The 21,328-nt window shown below is 36.5% G+C and overlaps 1 protein-coding gene across 3 annotated transcripts; it reads right to left on the bottom strand.

Annotated features, from left to right (window-relative positions):
- Positions 1-633: 633 nt before the first annotated feature.
- LOC132636413 (anaphase-promoting complex subunit 6) lies at positions 634-19,381 on the bottom strand. 3 transcript variants are annotated; one of them, XM_060353270.1, is made up of 16 exons: positions 18,906-19,381; positions 15,402-15,536; positions 15,223-15,296; positions 14,262-14,301; positions 13,936-13,981; positions 12,990-13,069; positions 12,537-12,721; positions 12,247-12,372; positions 6,029-6,121; positions 4,585-4,710; positions 3,485-3,554; positions 3,220-3,302; positions 2,810-2,923; positions 1,846-1,945; positions 1,700-1,735; positions 634-994 (listed from the first exon to the last, which is right to left on the bottom strand). In XM_060353270.1, exons 1-16 carry the CDS (start codon positions 19,149-19,151, stop codon positions 872-874), a joined length of 1,677 nt encoding a protein of 558 aa, XP_060209253.1. In that variant the 5' UTR covers positions 19,152-19,381; the 3' UTR covers positions 634-871. The 3 variants fall into 3 exon arrangements, with proteins under 3 accessions (XP_060209253.1, XP_060209254.1, XP_060209255.1); XM_060353271.1 differs by having other exon boundaries at positions 6,029-6,103; positions 18,906-19,379; XM_060353272.1 differs by lacking the exon at positions 12,247-12,372 and having other exon boundaries at positions 6,029-6,103.
- Positions 19,382-21,328: the final 1,947 nt, after the last annotated feature.

Here is a 21,328-nt window from a genome sequence, read left to right as displayed (position 1 = left end):
AATGATTTTCTTTAAAAATTCCAAATCCGCCACCCATTTTCTCTTTTCTAGTCTTCCTCCTCCCTCTAAACCGTTCCCACCAACCTTTAGCAACTTCTTGAAACCCAACTTCTAGATCTCTGAATCTGATTCACCATTGATTCACAGGCATCAATCGTGGGTCATAAATCAATGAGAAAATTGGAAACTTTGGTGCTGCTAGTCTTGTTGATGGGAAGGGCAAACTGATTTCTTCCCAATTTGCATGATCACAAGATAACCCTGTGTTATTACGGTCATGCCAAAATTATCAAGTTATTTTCCACTTTGGTCATTGCAATTTAGAACATAGAACGAAACTTTACTGTCCCAAGATTCAGTTGTTGTAGTGTCCACTTCCACTCCAATGGAGAAGTTAGAACCACAAGTTTTATTATTTTGAAGCAAACCCTTTTCACTCGTACCTACCGCACTTAGTCCAACTCAATTAAATCAATGGCACATAAGCTTGATCAACGACAGGTTCAAAAAACCATCTTTTAACATGTATATGTGCCTAAATGAAACCTCGTGAAGTTGAGGGGTCGAGAACAAAATCTCATGCAATTACATGTTGTCTATTCAGCTATTTTACCAAGAATGGAAGATAAAAAATAAAAATAAAAAATAATGCATCATATTGTGTATAAAAAAATCGTGATACCTGGTACAGTCATTATACAGGTTTCAACTGCTACAACTAGCTGCAGATACAAACTTCTACTGCTCCTACTCGTCTATGATACAACAAGATAAAAGTATATCTTGTAGATTTTTTTCCTAACCTTTTGATCATCATAAAAAATCATAAATTAATAACATTACCAGAAAATTCTCTTCCTCGGGTTCCACATTAGACAAATAGACCACCGGAACGAGATCCAACTAACGGGTCAATTCCATGGCGGCTTTCATCAGCAAGAGCTAAAGTTAACATTTCTGTGCAGAACTGATCATCTGGTTTGAACCACAAAGCCTGTTTGGAAAATGGAACAGCAGACTGAATATGGATTTGTGCAAAACTCCATGTAAAACTATCAGACCAAATATCAACATTTTCCATGTCAGGATTTTCCTTCATATTTGACTAAAATGGATCTTTTGGCTTAAAACCATATCTTATTTTTAAGAGAAAATGACAAAAATGGTCCCTTATGTTTGAATGTAGGTTCAAAACAAATCCCTTAAGTATGCACTTAACAATTTTGGTCCTTTAAGTTTTTCGAAAGTAAACACTTTTAGTCTCCTACCAAACTTTGTATGTAAGATTTGACGGGAACAATGCAAAAAAAAGGCTTAACTATAAACACCAACAAAGTCTCATCAAATCCTAAACTATGCAACACACATAAAGTTACACTAGAAAGTAAAAAGATATTTAAAAAAAAAAAACAGAAATTACACCTCAAAAAATTGCACCAGACTCTAAAAATAAATTTTAAAAAGCAAAAACTACAAAAGTTGTACATCTAAATGTGAGTTCGTGCTAATTTCCCCTTTTCAAAGTTCCCGTCAAATCTAACAGATAGTTGGGTAAATATTTGATGAAGGCTAAAGATGTTTAACTTCTGGAAAACGTAAAGGACCAAAATGTTAAGTGCATACTTAAGAGACCATTTTAACCTACACTCGAAAATGTTAAATGCATACATAAGAGACTATTTTGAGTCCGAAAACCCACCTTGTGGTAGTATGTAATAGCTGCTGTGTAATTGTTCTGCACAATAGCAAAGAGCAACAAATCAAAGCCATGTTTTTTAAATATATACATCGCGAACAAGGACATCATATTCAATCAGAGAAGTTTCTTTTTCAGAGATTTATTACCTGGAGGTGATAAGTGTATGCAAGACCAGCATAAGTACTTAGACTTCTCGTAGACAATGCAAGGGCTCTCTCGTAATTTTCAATTGCCTCATTGTACCTCCTGAAAGAAGGTTTTGCTTAATGTTACCCACAGCTAAAATGTTTACCGACTTACCTTCAAAGGTGAATCCAAGATTTAAATTGTTGGGTTTAGCTTTTAAAGTTCTTAACACTGAACTCACTGTACTTCTAAAAATTATGGGTTCAAAGGTTCATATGCGTTAAAATTTTATTCACATATATCTATATCGATTTTCTGTGTCAAAATATTGGTTTCAGTTGAACCAATTAAATAAGGGCTCCATCCGCCTCTGCTTACCCTTCAGGCAATACAATCTGCTTTGCTGGGCAATTTGACGTCCCTAATATTGATGGAAACTTTACACAAACAGCCGGCCGAATTGACTGTTTACTTTTCCTAGCCGGTATATATAGATTGTACACTGATTATACATAGTTATACATGGATTATACGTATACTATATATCCGACTATTTTTAGTTTAAGCAATTGAGAGGGCAGCTGTTTAATTCAAGTCTTCATATTTTAATTCCCAAAAGGATGGCCACATAGTCAATGATCTAAGGAACTAAAGAGTTCTCTCAATATCTTCCATATGATAACACTCCATTGCATGGTTTTCAAAGCAACAATAGTAGTAATCACATTGCTGGTGAAGTTGCTCAGCTTTCTCCGGCTGGTGAAGTCATTAGCACATTAACCGAAACAAATATGTTGATAAGTCTTCTTAAATTTTTGAAGAACTTGTAGAAATATAAACCTCATCCAAGAATACTGTGATAGCAATCCTGACGACATGTAACCTAGTTATCTATGTTATTTTTAGATCTAACGAGAAGGATAACAAATGGCCACCAAACTATAAGCTGTACATACAGAACTAATCGTAGCATAAGTCACTTACTTTAGTTTTCTGAGAGCATGAGCAAGATTGATTACAGTTGATTCCCACATCTCACTTAAGGAAGATGGAATGTGAGCCAATGTTTTCTCAAACCATCGTACTGCTTTCTTATACCTGAAAGAGTTAGAAGAGAGATACAAATAAAATGTTGGTAAAAGGGATAAGGATATAACAAGAGAAAGATAAACAGATATACGGGGAAAGATACTCAAGTATACTCGGTTGAACAAGACTTCAGAACAATATACCCATAATTTCCAAAGCGTGAACTGTTCGAGGTTAACACAGAAAATACATGTTTTATCACTTCTAGAGGATAAATGAGAAAAATGTCATGCAGCTTTTCAAAAAAGTTTAGTTATGCAATTAAAGAAAAATGCCGCAAATTTCACTAGAGTAAAAATCCTTACTCCTTCATATGATAAGCAACAACTCCAAGTTCATTATATACAAGTGGATCTGAGGGGCATATTGACTCTGCCTGCATAAAAAACTAAAGGGAAACATTATCAGCACTGTTATTTGGGAGAACTCCAGACGATCAAATGTCAAATGACTTCAGGGTGAATAACCACCACGCATACTTATGCAGACTCAGAGAAGCAGAATATTTTTCTCACAACTAAAGCATGACCGAGAATTGAACATTGGAAGCCACAGACTATGTATAGTCACCTGCTCAGCCAGTTTAAAGCTGTGAGTTCGCATGTATTCCATTCCGATGTACAAAGTAGGCAAATGGTACCTGGAATAAGAAAATTAAGGATTCAACCTGTCAAGGAAAAAGTATACCCTATAAGTAATAAGAGGGACTGCCAAGATAAGAAGTTACTCTGGTGGGCCAAAGTACAAAATTATCTCCATCATATAAAATCCATCTTTATTTTGAGTTCATTTTTTTTTAAATTTCTTTCAGGAATTGGGCTTAATTCATGCAACCTGGCCCCTTTGTTTGAGTATTTGTAGTATAGGTTGGTACTGTGGTTTGGGACTTGTTGGCATGGTTCGAGTTGGGACCCGAGAGGCTCGGGGTCATATCAGACAAATTTGCAGCTTGACAGCAGTGGCTGAAATCTGGTGCCCAGATCTGGTGCAAGCCGCAATCGCGAGGGGGCTACATCGATTATCTAATGATAACATATATGATATGGTTCAATTTTGAACGTTGTGTTAGGAATGGTGACCAATGTGAACGGAAATGGATACTAGCTCTTCAGGTGTTGGTCGCAGGCTCGCAGCTCATGAAAATACGTCGTGATGAATATAGCCAGCTGGGTTTACAGCTGGAACATTGACTGTTGAGCACACTCAAGAAGCAAGTCAGATGTATATATTTTCACTAATCTTCAGTAACTATGCTCTGGCAGCACTGGCTCCATTAAAATATTTGTTGACATGCTGAACTTCATTTTTAATCCAATTTCATAGAATTAGAAGTGTCTTCTAAATGGCAGTCACTGTTTGGTTCCAATTTTAGAAATCACTATGCAAAACAGTGTTAAATACTACATACTGGTCAAATTAGAGTTTATTGTTTCGAAAAGATACGTTGTTGCTACATTTTTGTGTCAGCTCTAAGTTGCAAAGGGACAAAATACCCATGAATTGGAAGAATAGTCCAGTTGGATATTAGAATCGGTAGAAAAGTATTACTCCAATTTAGTATGGATGAAAGAATTAGCACAAATAGAGGTTGAAGTCTATCAGAAATTTGAACATGGTAGGTCCCTCACAAGTACGAGAAGACAAAATTATCAAGCAAAAATAGTATTTACCCAGGAAATAATCTAGCAGCAGTGCGGTAAGCTGACATTGCCTGGTCTCCTTCTTCTTGAGCTGCATAAGCATTTCCATATCCTATCCAAGCTGAAGCAAATGTTCCATCTAAGCTTGTTGCCTTACTGCCAAATGTAAAAATTCAGAATACAAAATAAGACCTTTGACAACTGAATGTGGATGACTTATTTGTAAGCTACATTAGAATATCCAAAGAACCAGAAATATGAGATAGCACTTAACTCTCAAAGCTTAAGCACTTGCACAACTGCTAAGGTTATCCATTTTATCAGGTAAAAGTAAATTAATAAGAGTAATTCATTCAGGAAATCATATCATTTTATATCCTCAATGGAAAAAGGACCAGTCCTCGCTTCAGTGACGGAGCAGTTAAGTACAAAATCACCACCCAAAGAATATATTTTATTTACCAGGGGAAATCAGAGATCCTGAAAATCTTAGAAGAATTTCATATGTGATTCAGTCAAACTTTTGGTAGAATGTAGCTTCCAGAAAACTGATATCCACAGAAAAAAATCTCAACTATTAAGGAGGGAAGATTCGGCTAAGAAAATTCAAAATTATAAAAATAGAGCTATAAAGATATTCTAAATTTTGAGAGATTTTCTACGAAAACTTACATGTTATCACCTAATTCAATCTTTCATTCTCCAACATGGGCATGCCATTTCCCATGTCTTAAATCGGTTTTATCTTTTATTTTGAGAAATCAAAATCTCAATTTTTCCCCCAAATTTGTCCATGGACTCCAGTCAAAGTATCCAAAGTTGGTTGACAGAATCCGAGACGTATCGCGGCACCCGTCCCAGTCTCCATTCGAGACGGGTTCGGCATCAAAAATGAAGAGTCCGCGCAACTTAGTAAAAAGATGAATAGATCAATAGGTCATCCTAAAGAAGAAACACAATAAGAAAGAATTGGACTAACAAATGAAGATGGCAATGTAATGTATCTGGAGAGTGTCCTAGTATTCAGATAGCAAATGGCACTATTTTGTTCTCCTTTTTTCTTTTTAACACCTTTAAAGACAAATTCAAAGAAATGACCGCTTCTCCGTTCAATTTTTTTCGCCTTTCATTCAACGCACATGATTCCTCAAAGTCATTTTGCTTCACCCACGCAAAGTGAGGACCCCCTTGCTTCCCATCGCATCATTAATTTAAGCATTAGAATAATCACTTTTAATATCACTACCCACCACTCAGATTCTTACGTCGACGTGTTTTCACTAAAACTATTGTCTCATGTACCAAAAGAGTTGCATAAGACAACGAGAGCAGAAAAACAAACCCCATCTCCAAACCTTGAAGAAAATGTTTGACCAGAAATATTGTCATGAAACAAAAGAAGCTCCACAAGAGAGAAAGAGGGATAGAATTGCAAACCCTCTTCTTCACGACAAGATGACATAAATATTTGTACCTAAAATAGCGGCGTGCTTGGTCATATTTCTTGATACAATAGTAGTAGCAACCGACAGCGAACCATGACAGAGCCCTGAATAAACAGCATGGTCTAATGAGCCAATTAGATTCAGAACAGGTTCTAGAACATAAAATAAAATGGTAGTTAATGATATAATAGCAATTTTCACCACAAATTATTGACATAGAAAATGAATAAAACTTTTCATCACTCCAAACAAACGGTAACGCCATCTCTCCAAGGCCATCTTATACTAATCTATCCACCAATAGACTAGTCCATTCTTGTAAATGATGCAATACAGAAATTCAATACTGCACACATTTCAGACTATGAGTTGTTATCTACAAACTGACACCTAGCAGTGGAGATTCCTATCTGATAGTTGTCTACTCAAGTGACACTGGTATTTTTGCCGGTGGAAGATAGCAGTATCCACTGGAATATAGACCTACATGCAAGCTGGCTCGAACACCACTGTTCTGGAAAAAAGACCGAAAAATGATTGACATGAAAGTCAAAACTTGAGCTAATATTTCAACTCTTGACATGCTTAAGTTTGAATAGTTTGCCAATCTTTCAAATTGAATTGTCTAGATTTTCTCTTGATTCCACAAATTGACTGGTTAATAGTGGCATGCTGGAAAATAGACAGAACTCAGTTTTTTTTTTTATGACATGGGAACCCGCAGCCGCTACCCTTCGGGTGCGCACAGGGTAAACCCAGCTCCTGTGCAATAGCTCGCAAACCACACAGGACAGATAACCCGCACTAGGCAAGCCCTGTGCGACGAGCTCGACCCAAAAGGCAAATCCCCTGCTGTCGTAGGCGGGGGGTTTCGAACCTGAGACCTCCATCATGAAAGCCTCATGCTCAACCATCTGAGCCACCCTTGCGGGTAGACAGAAATCAGTGTTTTTTTTTTGTTTTTTTTTTTTTTTGGAGAAGGTAACATAATTGTTATACCTTTTACTGAAGAATGAAATCATATATGCAGTTATTATCAGTTTAAAGATTTGCATTAGTTACAGTGCTTAAGCTGAAGATGCTTTTTCAAAGTGTGGATCATTTGGGTGAAGTGTTAGCACTGAATTGGTATAATTTCGCTAGGCAAAGTCGTAATACCGAAAGACTGTACCATAAAAAGGCTGGGTTTGCAGATTTCACATCAACTGGAATAGATTCTAAGGTTGGGTGTGGGTCTAGAGTGGGCAAGCTGCTGAAGCAGGGTATATCATGCTGTCATTATTTGGTTTTACTTTCCTATTCGGCTATTCCTCAACTCAGCTATGGTTTCTTTTACCATTCTATTGAATACATCATGTTGAATATTTTACATGAGAAAAACAAGTGCTGTTCGATTAGTTCTAAACTGTCAAAGTATCACTTGATTGACATATAGGAATAGCAAATTTATTTGAACTCCCAACTCGAGCCCCCACCATCTCTTGATTGTTTCCATTTCTATTGAATAGCATATAGGTTAAATGTCACCACGAAAAGAGATCTTTGCATGTGAAAGAGTTGATTTTTGTTATGTGATAGAAAACTCATGTGCCAATTTTAGTTGGATGACTTTCTATTACTTGGAGCCAAAAAATGCTCAATTACTTGGAGCCAAAGAATACTTAGAGCTAAAGAATACATTGCTTGGAGCCAAAGGATGCTAAGATGTGGAGGATAATTGAAATGCCCATGTAGCACACTTGGAGCCCAAGTCATTGTTTGCCTATAAAAGAATAGGCAATTCTTCTTTGTTCATCATTCGAAAAATTCATAAATCCATTGTAGTGAGTAGAGAGAGCAATTCTCTTAGGTGTAATTGGGATCTCTCCCATTTCTTTGCTAATAATATAAAGGCAACTGTTCTCTGGTGGACGTAGGATCATTTTGATCCGAACCACGTTAAATCTTGTGTTTTTTTTTTTTTTACATTTCCGCTAACAATTGGTATCAGAGCGTTAGAACTCTTTGAAGATCCAAGGAGGAGGAACAAGAAAAGATGAGTTCCATGAAGTTTGAAATCGATAGATTTAGTGGACGCAACAACTTCAACATCTGGAAGATCCAGATGATGGCGTTACTGTGGAGGGAAGGTTCAATCCATGCTATTGACGGAAAGTATCCCGATGGTATATCGGCTTCCGACAAGAAGAAGATTGAAAGGGATGCATTGAGTGTGATCCAATTGTCCCTTGCACCTAACGTACTTTGTGAAATGAGTACAAGTACCGAAGAGACGGCCAAGCAGTTATGGGACAAGCTACAAGGGCTTTATCAGGACCGATCAGTGACAACAAGGATGTTGTTACAACGGCGCCTTCACACATTTAAGATGGGGTCAGGTACTTCGTTACAAGATCATTTAGACGCGTTCAATAAACTTGTCATGGACTTACAGATTGCCGGCATTAAAAAGGACGAGGAGACATTTGCATGTGCTCTGCTACAAGCACTTAACTCTAGTGATGTGAGGAGGCATTTCGAAGGAGACAGAGATGATCAGACAAGTGGGCACTTTATGAGAGGCCGGACTAGCCAACAGGGAACGAGAAAATCAAAGCACGGATCAAAGTCTCGTGTGAACAAGAAGAATGCAGATTGTTGGGGATGCAGCAAGAAGGGACACTTTGAACAGGATTGCCCAACGTCAAAGTCCAAGTAAAAGGCGAGTGCATCCACAGTTGAGCAGGTACATGATTCTGATAATGAATATGTACTTACAACATCATGCAATAATGAAAGTTATGGAAACAAATGGGTGTTAAGACTCTGCTTGTACTCTGCATATGACGTTCCGAAGAGACTGGTTTAGCAGTTATGAGAAAAGTGGAGGAACCATAGTAATGAGCAATAATGCAACTTGTGCAATAGTTGGCATTGGCTCTGTTCGGGTTCGCTGCCATGATGGAACTGTGAGGACTATTACACAAGTCCGTCATGTTCCTGATCTGAAGAAGAATTTGATCTCCCTAGGTACTCTGGATGAACAAGGCTACAAATACATGAGCGAAGGAGGAACTATGAAGGTGACTAAAGGTTCTTTAGAGCCCGTTTGGATTGGCTTATAAGTTGCTTATAAGCTGTTTTCAGCTTTTTTGAGTGTTTGGCTGGCCAGGTTAAAGTCATTTTGTGCTTAAAATAAGCTCAAAAAAATAATTAGGCCCATTTGACTTAGCTTATCTAAAGCAGCTTATAAGCTGTTTTCAGCTTATAAGCCAAAAAAAATAAGTTAGACTACCCAACTTATTTTTTTTAGCTTATAAGTTGTTTGCAGCTTATAGGCATAAGCCCATCCAAACAGGCTCTTAGTCATGCTGAAAGGCAAGCTGGAGGATGGCCTTTACACATTGGCAGGAAGCACCATTGTTGGCTCTGCAAATGCATCTACAATGCAGTTATCTAATGATGACAAGGCAAGATTATGGGACATGAGATGGGTCATATGAGCGCACATGGACTGGAGATGTTGAGCAACCGTAACCTTTTGAAAAGTGAGAAGATTAGCACACTCGAATTTTGTGAGCACTGCGTTCTAGGGAAGCAGAAGGTCAGCTTCAGCACTGGGAAGCTCAAGACAGGAGGGGTGCTAGACTACATCCATTCAGATTTATGGGGTCCGTCTAAAATTCCATCAAAGGGCGGAAAGAAGTATCTTCTCACTTTTACTGATGATTTCTCACGAAAGGTTTGGGTGCCTTTTTTTAAGGCAAAAAGTGATGCTTTTGAAGCATTTAAAGAGTGGAAGATTTTGGTTGAGAATCAATTGGAGCAAAAAATCAAATATCTTAGTACAGACAATGGCTTGGAGTTTTGCAGCGAAGAGTTTAATGATTTCTGCAAGGTTCATGGGATCTCAAGACATAGGACTGTCAGGCACACCCCACAGCAGAATAGAGTTGCTGAGAGAATGAACAGAACTCTTCTGGAAAAGGCTCGTTGTATGCTCCTACAAGCCAAAACGTCTAAAATATTTTGGGCTGAAGCAGTTCACACTGCTGCTCATATTGTCAATCGATCTCCAGCATCGGTGATTGACTTTAAGACTCCGAATGAGGTACGGTCAGGTGAACCCTCTAACTATTCATACTTACGAGTATTTGGGTGCCCACCGTATTATCATTCTAATGAAGGAAAGCTTGAACCAAGGGCTAAGAAGGCCATATTCGTAAGGTACGTGGATGTAGTAAAAGGGTACAAACTTTGGTGTTTGTCTTTACTCAAATTTATAAGTAGTAGAGATGTCACCTTTGATAATTCCTCTATACTAGATCCCAGTAAAGTTTCCGTGGAGTTTTTAGGAAACGAAAACAACGAGCTTCCGGTGGAGCTTACCAAGGAAAAGGATCAAGAGACTCAGGTTAAAGATGAGTCAAATGATGTAGATCTTGAAGAACTTGCTGTCAATGAACCATACACAATTGCGAAGGGAAGGGAGAAGAGGCAAATACGAAGAGCGGAACGCCTTATAGATCAAGCAAACCTGATTGCATATGCGTTCGTAGCTGCAGAAGAGAGATTAGGGATCTGGAGCCCTCCTCGTATGTCGAAGCAACTTCTTGCAAGGATGCTGCGAAATGGCGGTTAATCATGACTGAAGAGATGGAGTCTCTTCACAAGAATCAGACATGGGTCTTGGTGAAAAGGCAAAAGGGGAAGAGGACAGTTGGATACAAATGGGTCTACAGAAATAAAGAGGGAATTCCTGAAGTGGAAAATGTCAGGTTCAAGGTGAGATTGGTTGCAAAGGGTTTTAGTCGGAAGGAGGGAATTGACTACAATGAGATTTTCTCTCCAGTCGTGAAGCATAGCTCAATTCGCGTGCTACTAGCATTGGTTGCACAATTTGACTTAGAGCTTCAACAGCTTGATGTCAAAACTGCTTTCTTACATGATGATCTAGAAAAGACAATCTATATGGATTAGCCTGAAGGTTTCCTAGCTGAGGGAAAAGAAGATCATGTATACCAACTGAAGAAGTCTTTGTATGGTTTGAAGCAATCCCCTAGACAGTGGTACAAGAGGTTTGATGCATTCATGACTACACATGAATTCTCAAGGAGTGCATTTGATAGTTGTGTGTATCACAAGAAGATGTCTGGTAACTTAATGATTTATTTACTGTTGTATGTTGATGATATGCTTATTGTTGCTAACAACATTACAGAGATAAATGCTTTGAAGAAACTGTTGAGTAAGGAATTTGACATGAAGGATTTGGGAGCTGCAAAGAAAATCCTTAGTGAGGAGATTTCAAGAGAAGACAGTGTTGTACATCTTTCTCAGAAGAGGTACATTGAAAGGGTTCTCGAAAGATTCAATATGCATACGTGCAAGCCTGTAAGTACATCGTTAGCTCCTCATTTTAAGCTTTCAGATTTACAAATGCCTCAGTCCGAGGATGAGGTGGAGCATATGTCAAAGGTTCCTTATGCCAGGGCAGTTGGTAGCATTATGTATGCTATGGTATGCACACGTCCAGATATTGCTCAATCTGTAAGTGTGGTAGGCAGATACATGTCCAACCCAGGAAAGAGGCATTGGGAAGCTGTCAAGTGGATATTGAGATATCTCAAGGGAGCTTCTGATGTTGGTCTGACCTTTCAAAAAGGTGGTGGAGGTATTTCAATTCTCGGTTATGTGGATTCTGACTATGCAGGGGATCTTGACAGAAAGAGGTCCACAACTGGATACATCTTTACTCTTGCTGGCAGCGCCGTTAGTTGGAAATCGACTCTGCAGTCGATTGTCACTTTGTCTACGACAGAAGCAGAATACATGGCAGCAGCGGAGGCGGTGAAAGAAGCTATTAGGTTGAAAGATTTGGTGGCGGAATTGAGTTTGGTTCAGCAGGAATCAACCCTTAGATATGATAGTCAGAGTGCTATTGGGATCTCTCCCCTTTCTTTGTTAATAATATAAAGGCAACTGTTCTCTGGTGGACCTAGGATCATTTTGATCCGAACCACGTTAAATCTTGTGTTCTTTCTTTTACGTTTCCGCTAACAGCATGAATAACACTCTTAACTCTATTGATCTTGAAAGGAACTCAACTTCCAGCAAAAGCTGAGTAGAATCATAATTTTCTTGATTAATAAGAATTTGTTGTACGTTAAGCTTATTCAGCGAAGAAATCTTCATGCAGTAGGCCTTGTGAACGAAGACGCAGCAATATATTTTTCAAAACTCCAAGACCAAACTCAAGCTTACTCACTTTTGAGGATAATCCTTCACTAAATTGCAAGCCATAAGATACAGCTCATTGGAATGTCCCAACTCCATTGCTGCTGCTAAGTGCACCAGGGTACACTTGAGGTGGAATGGATCCTTTTCAAGCAATCTGTATTTTATCATGTACCAAAGGATAAGAGGAAAATGAAACAGTCACCAAATTTCAAGCAGTGACGTAAACAAGGTACCAAAATACATGTGCTCAGTGTAGCATAAAGATCAAGCAAAAGCAAAGAAGGACATAATTTCCTTTCTGGTGGGTCACCAACTTACTCAGATGTTAGTTCAAAGCATTTCTGATATTCACCACATTGATGATAGTACTCGGCTTTGCAGGCCAAAAGATCAGTGTTGGCTTTAAGCGTACACAAAACAGATTTGTCCGACGGCTTTGTATTAGGTCCACCACTCTGTTCCAGCTCTCTAAATTTGGCTTCCACCACATTTTCTTTATCATACTGGGAAGCACGGAAAAGAAAAAATTATTCCATCAAAGAATAAATGGATACGCAAACATAAAATCAAAATTATTCTATGCAAATGATAAAACATTTCAACATTTCAGTAAAAATTCAAGTAGAGCTATTTCTGTCTATTTACCAAAAAACATAAAGTACCAAATTCAATATTCTGTTTTTCAATTGAGTGAAACACAAAATTTTAAGTGTTTATGATCCACAAGGAAGGTCATATGGAATACAAAGTAGTCTTATAACACGTAATTACCTTCTTTATCAGACACGAATAGAATGAAGAAAGCCACCCATCTTCAGGACCAAATTGCAAACATGAGAGCAGGTTTCTCTCTGAAATTTCACTAGCGATTGGATTTGTCAATTTTTCATAATAATGCCTTCAACAAAGATTACATTAACACAATAATACCATGATCTAAAAAATTTAGCAGTTTTCAATAATAATACCAACAATAAATAGCATTATAAAAGGCAAAAGCATTAAAAACACCACAATGCATCAAGGTTTTAAGTGCAAAACACAACTAAAGCACAGGCCTTAGTAAATAAAGGTGCAAAAGGAAATAAATGAGAAATATAAATGTGATCTAAAGAATAACTTTAACACGAATAATACTTATAGGACAAAGGAATTTAAGAAGCTACAGTTAAGTGGAATATAAATCATATCAATTGTTTCAAAACAATTCAAAATTTCTGATTCCAATGCTAAGAGACAATTTAATTTTCCAATTTAGGTTTAGTGGCTACTTCCATACTAAAGTTCTAACTTACTATTTCTAATGACGTACATATTTTTTATTACGTTTCTTTATCAATTAGTGTATCACTTTGCCTTCTTCTATTTTTCAACTAGAACTTCTCCAGTTATATATATTGTTTAGTTCCACCCCCTAGAAGATCGTGCTTATAGGCGATGAGGAGGATCCCTTAGTCTTGCTGCCTACATAGATGCTCCCTAAGCAACGGTGAGCAGCCAACTGCCACTGCACAGCCTTTAACAGCACTGAACAATGAACAATAATAGAAAAGAGAATGTTTCTTACTTTTAAAAACACACACCAAGGATTTTTGGAGTACAATCAACTTAGTCTCCAAAAGTACTTGCATTGCTTTAAGACATTTTGATTCTATAAACTAGCTTGTACAATTTCAGAGTTCCAAGGAGGTCCACTTTGACCAGCAAAGGCACTCACCTTCATCACAAGTGAGCATGTGATTCTCTATCAGACATTCCAATGCCTGAAAATGAGTAAATGAGCATAGATGAATTTCGTAAAATTGTCATGGAATTGAAAATTGAAAGCATACTATGAGGCTTCTATCATGGGAAAAACATGAACATAAGATAACTAAGTATCTTCTAGAGTTTTACCGTATAACTGGCTTCTAATACAGTAATTGCCAGGATTTATCCCCCCCCTAACATCCCAAAAGGAGGGGGGAAAACTAAACAAGAAACCAAGAAACATACACTTCCATAAACTACAGAAGCAAGACTGCTACAGCAAAACTTACATACCTCATAACACAAAGGATCAGCCTTGATAGCAGCTTTATACCTACAAGTGTCATGGAGTTATAACAAGTCAGCTCCTCCCAATGATATAAACGAATATGCAACCACTAGACCAATATTAAGAAATAAGGAAAGACAGCCCAGCACATGATGGAACTGTCATTCCTTAACTTCAGATCCAATGATATCTCTTGCAATACAGTTTAACTTGAGACAGAATACATCTCTTTCATTCCTGATCAAATAGGAACTTCAAGATTCATTTTCTAACCTAATTCAATGCACAAGAAAGTAAGGAACTGAGAGGTTAGAAGATGGGATTGCTGACGATCAGAGAAGCTGAACACAAGAAAAAAGACAAGAGGATAATTTGTTCCTACAGTTACATTAAAGGGAACCGATAACTTCTTTATTGTAGTAATAAACAACAAATGAAAGAAGAGAACAGAGGGAAAGCATGGGGTCCATAAACAAAAGGTTCATCCGTAAGATAGGAAATAGTCAAAAGTTAACTACTTTTTTTTTTTTTTTTGAAACTGGTACTAGTCAAGAGTTAACTACTTCGATATCATTCATTGAATAATTTGCTCTTTCTGAATGTTACTCTTCTTTTGAGTTTAAGAAACTACCAGAAATCGGATGTAAGGAGTTTAAATACTACTGAAACCACTTTTACCCCAAGTATCCCAACTACCACTTTTAAATTTATTCATTCTTTGCTTATTTTCTTTGCTAAGACATATTTAAATTAAATGTGGAAAGTCACTGTGCCTCATTTTCTGTACTTTCTGTCATTTCTTCTCCCTCATAACTAGTCTGAAAACATGATTACCAGCCAAACAGAAAACATAGCACCGAACAATCTCTCCTATTAATGCCCTTACACACAAGAAATTCCAGCCAAATCTGTAATCCAAAATTATGTCCATGAACATCAGAGTCTTATATCCAAACTATCACTAACCATAGTCGAGCCTGAGCACGATTCTCCAAAGCTTCATATGCCTTGCCCCTTAAAAAGCATATTGCTGATAAAATCTGTCAAAAATTTACACAGAGCATTTTGATTCTGTGGCAAGGTAAGGATTCATAACAGATTCCACCGGAAAACCCCACTAGGTCAGGGAGAATGGAGAAACTTACATTTATTTCACGATCTTCACCATCCTTGTCTAAATACATGCTGTTGCACTCCCTTGTGTCAGTAATATTTCCATGTTCATCCACTTTAGCATCACCCAGCATAAGAAGACATTGATCCCACTCCTTTAATTCTTCCTAAAAATACAGAATTATAAAAGGAACTTTAAGCAAATTATTTTAGAACATAATAGGATGAAACTTGCTGGGCTTAATGTTTAGTCTGGCTAATTACTTGTATGTTAGTGTTTGGATAAGTACAAGATTATGATGACCTCGTAATTTGGACAACCCCTAATTATTCATGAGAGAGACATATTTAGTAGTGGAAATATGGACCCAATTCTTTAGGGATTGAGGCTCCGTTAACTGATACATTCATAATAAGATCCTAAGTTATGGGACAGATACTATACATTAAAACCAAATCAGAATCATACGTAGGAGCGTGACATGTTGATAACTGAAAGAGGAATGCTGGCAACCTACATAGAAATGGTAGCACCTTGACCAATGTAAGCAGCCATTATGGAAGGCAAAAAGCGAAAAGAAGCACAAATGTCTGTTGGACTTTAAGCGCAACACGCAAATAAAGCATGGGATTCTAAGAAATAAAGATCAGAATATGTAGTAGTTCAAGTATCAATGTATAATAACTAGAAAAACAAATAACAATTATATAAATCATTTTAAAAATTAGAATTAGGTGAAATATTTATTGTTTAGTGCCCTCTATTTAAGACAGTTGGACTCTGAGACACACGCCTTTAACACCTTTGTATTTGCACTGAAGCACCGCCCAAGCGCGTTGAAGCGCTCAACCTATTTGCACGTAGTTTCATGGGTTACGCATGTGTCAAGCGGGACTTCAATAACATTAGAAGGTTAGTGAGGCTTGTCAGGCTGGGCATACTATCAGCTACCAAGTTGTTGAGTTAAATGCAGCTGGTTAGTGTGGCTGTGGCAACTGTAACACTTCAAGTTAGCGCAGACAAACAAAGAAGAATAGGACTGGAATCTCACCCACTTGTTCAGTTCATCTTTTTTCTTAGAATTGCTAGTTTTCTTTATATTCTCACTGAATAAAAGAGAAATTACAAGGTTTCAAGAGTGTGGTAGCTCGATCCTCGATAGAGTAGCGAAGCTGTGAACGGATGGATTAGGCGAAAAGGGGAGGCGGGATCACCACCTATAACAAGCATATGCTTTCAAGTCTAGATTTTCACACTCAACTTTCGCCATATAAGGAAATAGACTGTGGTTTGATTCCACAGCATGCTCCTATTATCCCATCAATCAATGCCCGGTGCACAAAAACAAGAAAGAGGCTCGAGGTTATAGTATAGATAGGGAGTGAAAGTCATAATATTACTTGGGATGGGACAAAGTGGTTGATGCTAAAAACACGGGGTTTCATCAAGCTTTCACATTTTCAATCGACCTTACCAAGATATGATCGAATCCCTTAAATATTTTAACAATCTGACAAATGATTGCAACCCTTGAAATTTAACATCTGAATCAAGTCCCAAACAATCTAGGAACATATGAAGTTTTACATAATAGGGTCCAACGCACTGCTCGATAACAGCTTAAACTACAATTCTTTGTGTAGCGTTTGTGCTCCATTTACTACTAATAACTAAACCACAACCACACATAATTCCATATCATATGACAACCTAGAGGGTAGAGGCTGAAGCTACTTTGCTGAATCACCACTTCTGATGTTAAAGCACAACAAGTAGCCAGTCTAACTCAATTAACAGCTAGGGAGTATCACTAAACATGCTGAATCCCCAACAACCCTATTTAAATAAGGGGAAACATACAGTTCTTTGGGGTAGTTTTTGAGCCCCACTTTGTTACTATACCAAAACTATAATCCATGTTATCTGGATAAACTAGAGCCTAAGCGTACTCACGTTAAATCACCACTTAGGGTGTGTTTGGTATGGATTTTCCAATTTTCCCATGTTCGGTTGGTCAAAATAATTTGGAAAACATTTTCTCTAGGAAAACAACTTCCATAAGGGACCTGCCAAGCTCATCGTCTCCTCCCACCCCGACGGACCCCAACCTCATCCCACCCCCTCCACCCCAAAACTCCCATTCCCCACCCCATCCCATAGTATTCTCCTAGATTACATAAAATGCTTTTGGGACATTATTCTAAACCCACTTGTTTTCCAAGAAAACATTTTCCTTCATACCAAGCATACCCTTAATATTAAAGTAGAATGAGTAAGTAGCCTGTTACTCCATTAACACTTAAACAAGAATAGTACCAAATTATACATTAGATCCCACATTACCCTATTTATACAATGCAAAAAGACACAATCTTGGAATAAAATAGGTCTAAATGGAGGCAAATAGACGTCGATATGTCCCCAATTAGCTCGAAATAGAGAAATGATTCAGTAAATAGCAACTGAAAAATTAGTAAATGTAGAAAAAGGATCATACGAGGCACTTGGCGGCGAGGTATCTGAATCTTAGGTCTCGAAGGACGATTTGGGAAGCAATAAGAAGGTGAAAAGCACGTTCATAATGTCTCCCAAGATACAAAGCTTGTGCTTGCACTTGCATGTATATATCAGCTGGGTCTGAAGTAATTGTGGGTACTTTATCAGCAAAGAAAATGGCTGAAGAATATAAATGTTTGCTCACACAATCTCGAACAACACCTCTTAGTCTTTCTATTTCTTCTTCCCTCATTGTATTATAGTTTGTATGTATAGCAATTTCTATTCCTACTTCCCAAGTTCATTGTTTCCTCCTACCCACCCAACACCCACCACCCCTTGACCATCCCCCCCCCCCACCACCACACAACACTCTCCATCCCCCCACCAATCCCCACTCTCCACCCCTCCAACCCCATGACCATCCTCCCCACCCCCCACTGTCTACCCCCCCCCCCAACCCCATGACCATCCTCTTAGTGTTTTGTTAGATGACATGTAAACGATCTTGGATAATATTTTTTTGCGTACTTACCAAACACAAGAAAATAACTAAGAAACCCACTTATTTTCCTGAAAAACATTTTGCAAGAAAACATTTTCCTTCATACCAAACAAACCATTAATGTAAAAGGGTAAAAGTACTATGAGTAAGTAGCCTGTTACTCCATTAACACCTAAACATGAACAGTACTAAATTACACATTAGAACCCCTATTCATACAAGTGCAAAAAGACACAATCTTGGACCAAAACGGGTCCAAATAGACATCAACAAGACCCCAATTAGCTTGGAATAGAAAAACAATTCACTAAATCGCAACTAATGAATTAAGTAGTTTGTTACTCCAAACACAAATCGTACCAAATTACACATAACCCTATTTATACAAGTGCAAAAAGACACGAACTTGGACAAAAATGGGTCCAAATGGAGGCAACTAGACATCGAAATGACACCCCAATTAGCTTGAAACAGACAAATAAATTCACCAAACAGCAACTATAGAATTAAATTAATTAAAAAAAAGGGGCATACGAGGCACTTAGCAGCGAGGTATCGGAATCTTAGGTCACGAAGGACAATTTGGGACGCATTAAGAAGGTGAAAAGCACGGCGATAATGTCTCCCAAGATATAAAGCTTGTGCTTGCATGTATATATCAGCTGGGTCAGAAGTAATTGCAGCAACTTTATCAGCAAAGAATATAGCTGAAGAGTATAAATGTTTGCTCACACAATCACGAACAACACCTCTTAGTCTCTCTATTTCTTCTTCCCTCATTGTAATATTAGTTTGTTTGTATGCTAATTGAGGATTGATTGTGAAGTTTTGAGTTTGGAAGTTTAGTGTTTTGGGAGTTGTGGAATGATTGGGGAAAAAGGGTGTTAGTCGGATTTGGGCGGAAGAGACAGGTGAAAGAGCGGGAGGGTTTTAGATGGGTTTTTGAAAAAACATATGCCTGATGAGGCTACCAAAATTCAACGCAATTTTGTTGAGGTTCTTGCCCGTTGTTTTGTGTGGATTGTCACTTTAAGGACCTGTTTGGAAAGCCACTGGGTAATTGGAATTGGATATAATTGTACAGTTTTATCTGTTTGTTTGATTAAATAATTACTTAGTTAAGTGAGAATTGAGTATAATTGAAAGCGTGTAATTACACTCTTCAATTCCTAAGGGGGTTGAGAATTTGATGTAATTACACCCTGTAATTATACTTTTTAGTTTCTCTCTTTTTTTGATTTATTTTAATTTCTTTTCCTTTTTAATTTATTTTTACTTCTATTATTTTTACTTCTATTATTTTAACCTCTTTTATATTTTACTTTTTAATTATTTTTACTTTTAAAATATATTTTTATTTTTGTATTACTTATTTCATTCTCAACGTTTACTTCTTGTGATTTCATGTCATTGCTCTTTTTTTGTTTTATTCATTTAGCATAACTGTGTGATTATTCTAATTTTTTAAACTACACCTCTTAGTATGAAAGAATGAGTCATTAACAAACTCGGCATATAATGAGTCATGTTATTAAAGTAGAATTTTGTTGTGAATGAGGTTATAGACTTATATTTTCTCTTTCTTTTAAATTATATTTACTTAAGTTACGTTGGAACTTACTTATGTAATGTAGGAATTTGACATAGTATTATATTAAAATTTATTTTTGGATTTGAAGTTACGTTGTATTTTCAATTTTAATTTCTTTGCTTTAGTACTATTGACTTCTTATTTCATATTGCAAGCTGTTTATTTTTCACTTATAGTTGACAGTGTTTTTTTTTTTTTGGTCAAATGTTTGAATAATGTTATGGCATTATATTTATAAATATTTTTTTTTTGTCAAGCATCCAACCAATGATGTTCTCACAAAAAAGTCAGCTTTTAATTTTTTTAATTAATTAAAATTAAAATATTGTTAAAAAAATATATCAATTAATTTTTACAATATGAGTTACAAATATATGATTATTAATTAACATATTTTCAAGAAATAATGGGTTGTTAAATACATAATTTAATATTATTTATAAAGGCACATATTTTTCAAATATTATTTTTTAATTTTTGATAATTAAATTTTATTTTTAAATTAAACTAACTGTGTAATTACATACGCTTGTAATTACACTGTAATTACGTGATGACAAACAAATAAGTCGTTGTAATTACAACATGGTGTAATTACTAGGCTGCGTAATTACTACCCTAGTAATTACACCCATTCCAAGTACCATGTGGCTTTCCAAATAGACCCTAAATAAAATATTCTATTATCATTTTATTAATTATATTAAATGGAATAAAAATTGCTCGTGTTTAGTACAGTCAAATCTCTCTAAAATTATCATTTGTTATTGTTGACACCTAATTTTTTACCTCCCGTAATTTATTTTAATCACTCAGAGTCCTTGGGGTAATAAATAAAATGAGTTGTACACCCTGAAGAGTTTAAATGATTTTTAAATAATTGTTCAGATCAATATTTTACTCCTTTAAATTGGTAAAAGGTTTTTTCATGACATCACAAATTATTTAGAAATTAATTGGTACCTTTTATGACATTTTGTGAGATACTTGTTAGACTTAATCAAAAAGAAAAAAAAAAGGGTATTTTGTTAAAAATAATAATAATCATTTAATTAATTTTTTAAATTGTTGAAAATCAAAATTAGCAAATACTTTATTTAATCCATGAAGTTTGAGTAATTTAAATAATTAATCATTTCACCCTTTAATCTTTAATTTTGCATAATTGTGTAAATTGCCAAAATTATGCATAATAGTTCATAAATGTTTTAATTAGGTTAATTAATCAATTAGGTGATCATTACTGCAAATTGATTTTTTAATTGTTTAATTATTTTTTGTTATGGGCACAATTAAATTAATCAATTCCTGATTTAAAATAATTAGGGTCATTTTTTGCAAAATCAGTCTCTTAATGGCTTTATTT

The sequence above is a fragment of the Lycium barbarum genome, chromosome 4, assembly GCF_019175385.1.
Source record: "Lycium barbarum isolate Lr01 chromosome 4, ASM1917538v2, whole genome shotgun sequence".
NCBI classification, from domain to species: domain Eukaryota; kingdom Viridiplantae; phylum Streptophyta; class Magnoliopsida; order Solanales; family Solanaceae; genus Lycium; species Lycium barbarum.
The sequence above is the reverse complement of the archived record's forward strand: the minus strand, read 5'-3'. Positions and strand labels throughout refer to the sequence as shown.

Excerpts from the sequence above, each read along its gene's own strand:
- LOC132636413 (XM_060353270.1), bottom strand. The coding sequence starts at position 19,151 with ATGAGGGAAGAAGAAATAGAGAGACTAAGAGGTGTTGTTCGTGATTGT. Across the intron at positions 15,297-15,401 it reads GTGAAGATCGTGAAATAAAT|ATTTTATCAGCAATATGCTT; the intron begins GTAAGTTTCTCC and ends AATTTTTGACAG. Across the intron at positions 1,736-1,845 it reads CATACACTTATCACCTCCAG|AACAATTACACAGCAGCTAT; the intron begins GTAATAAATCTC and ends GCTATTGTGCAG.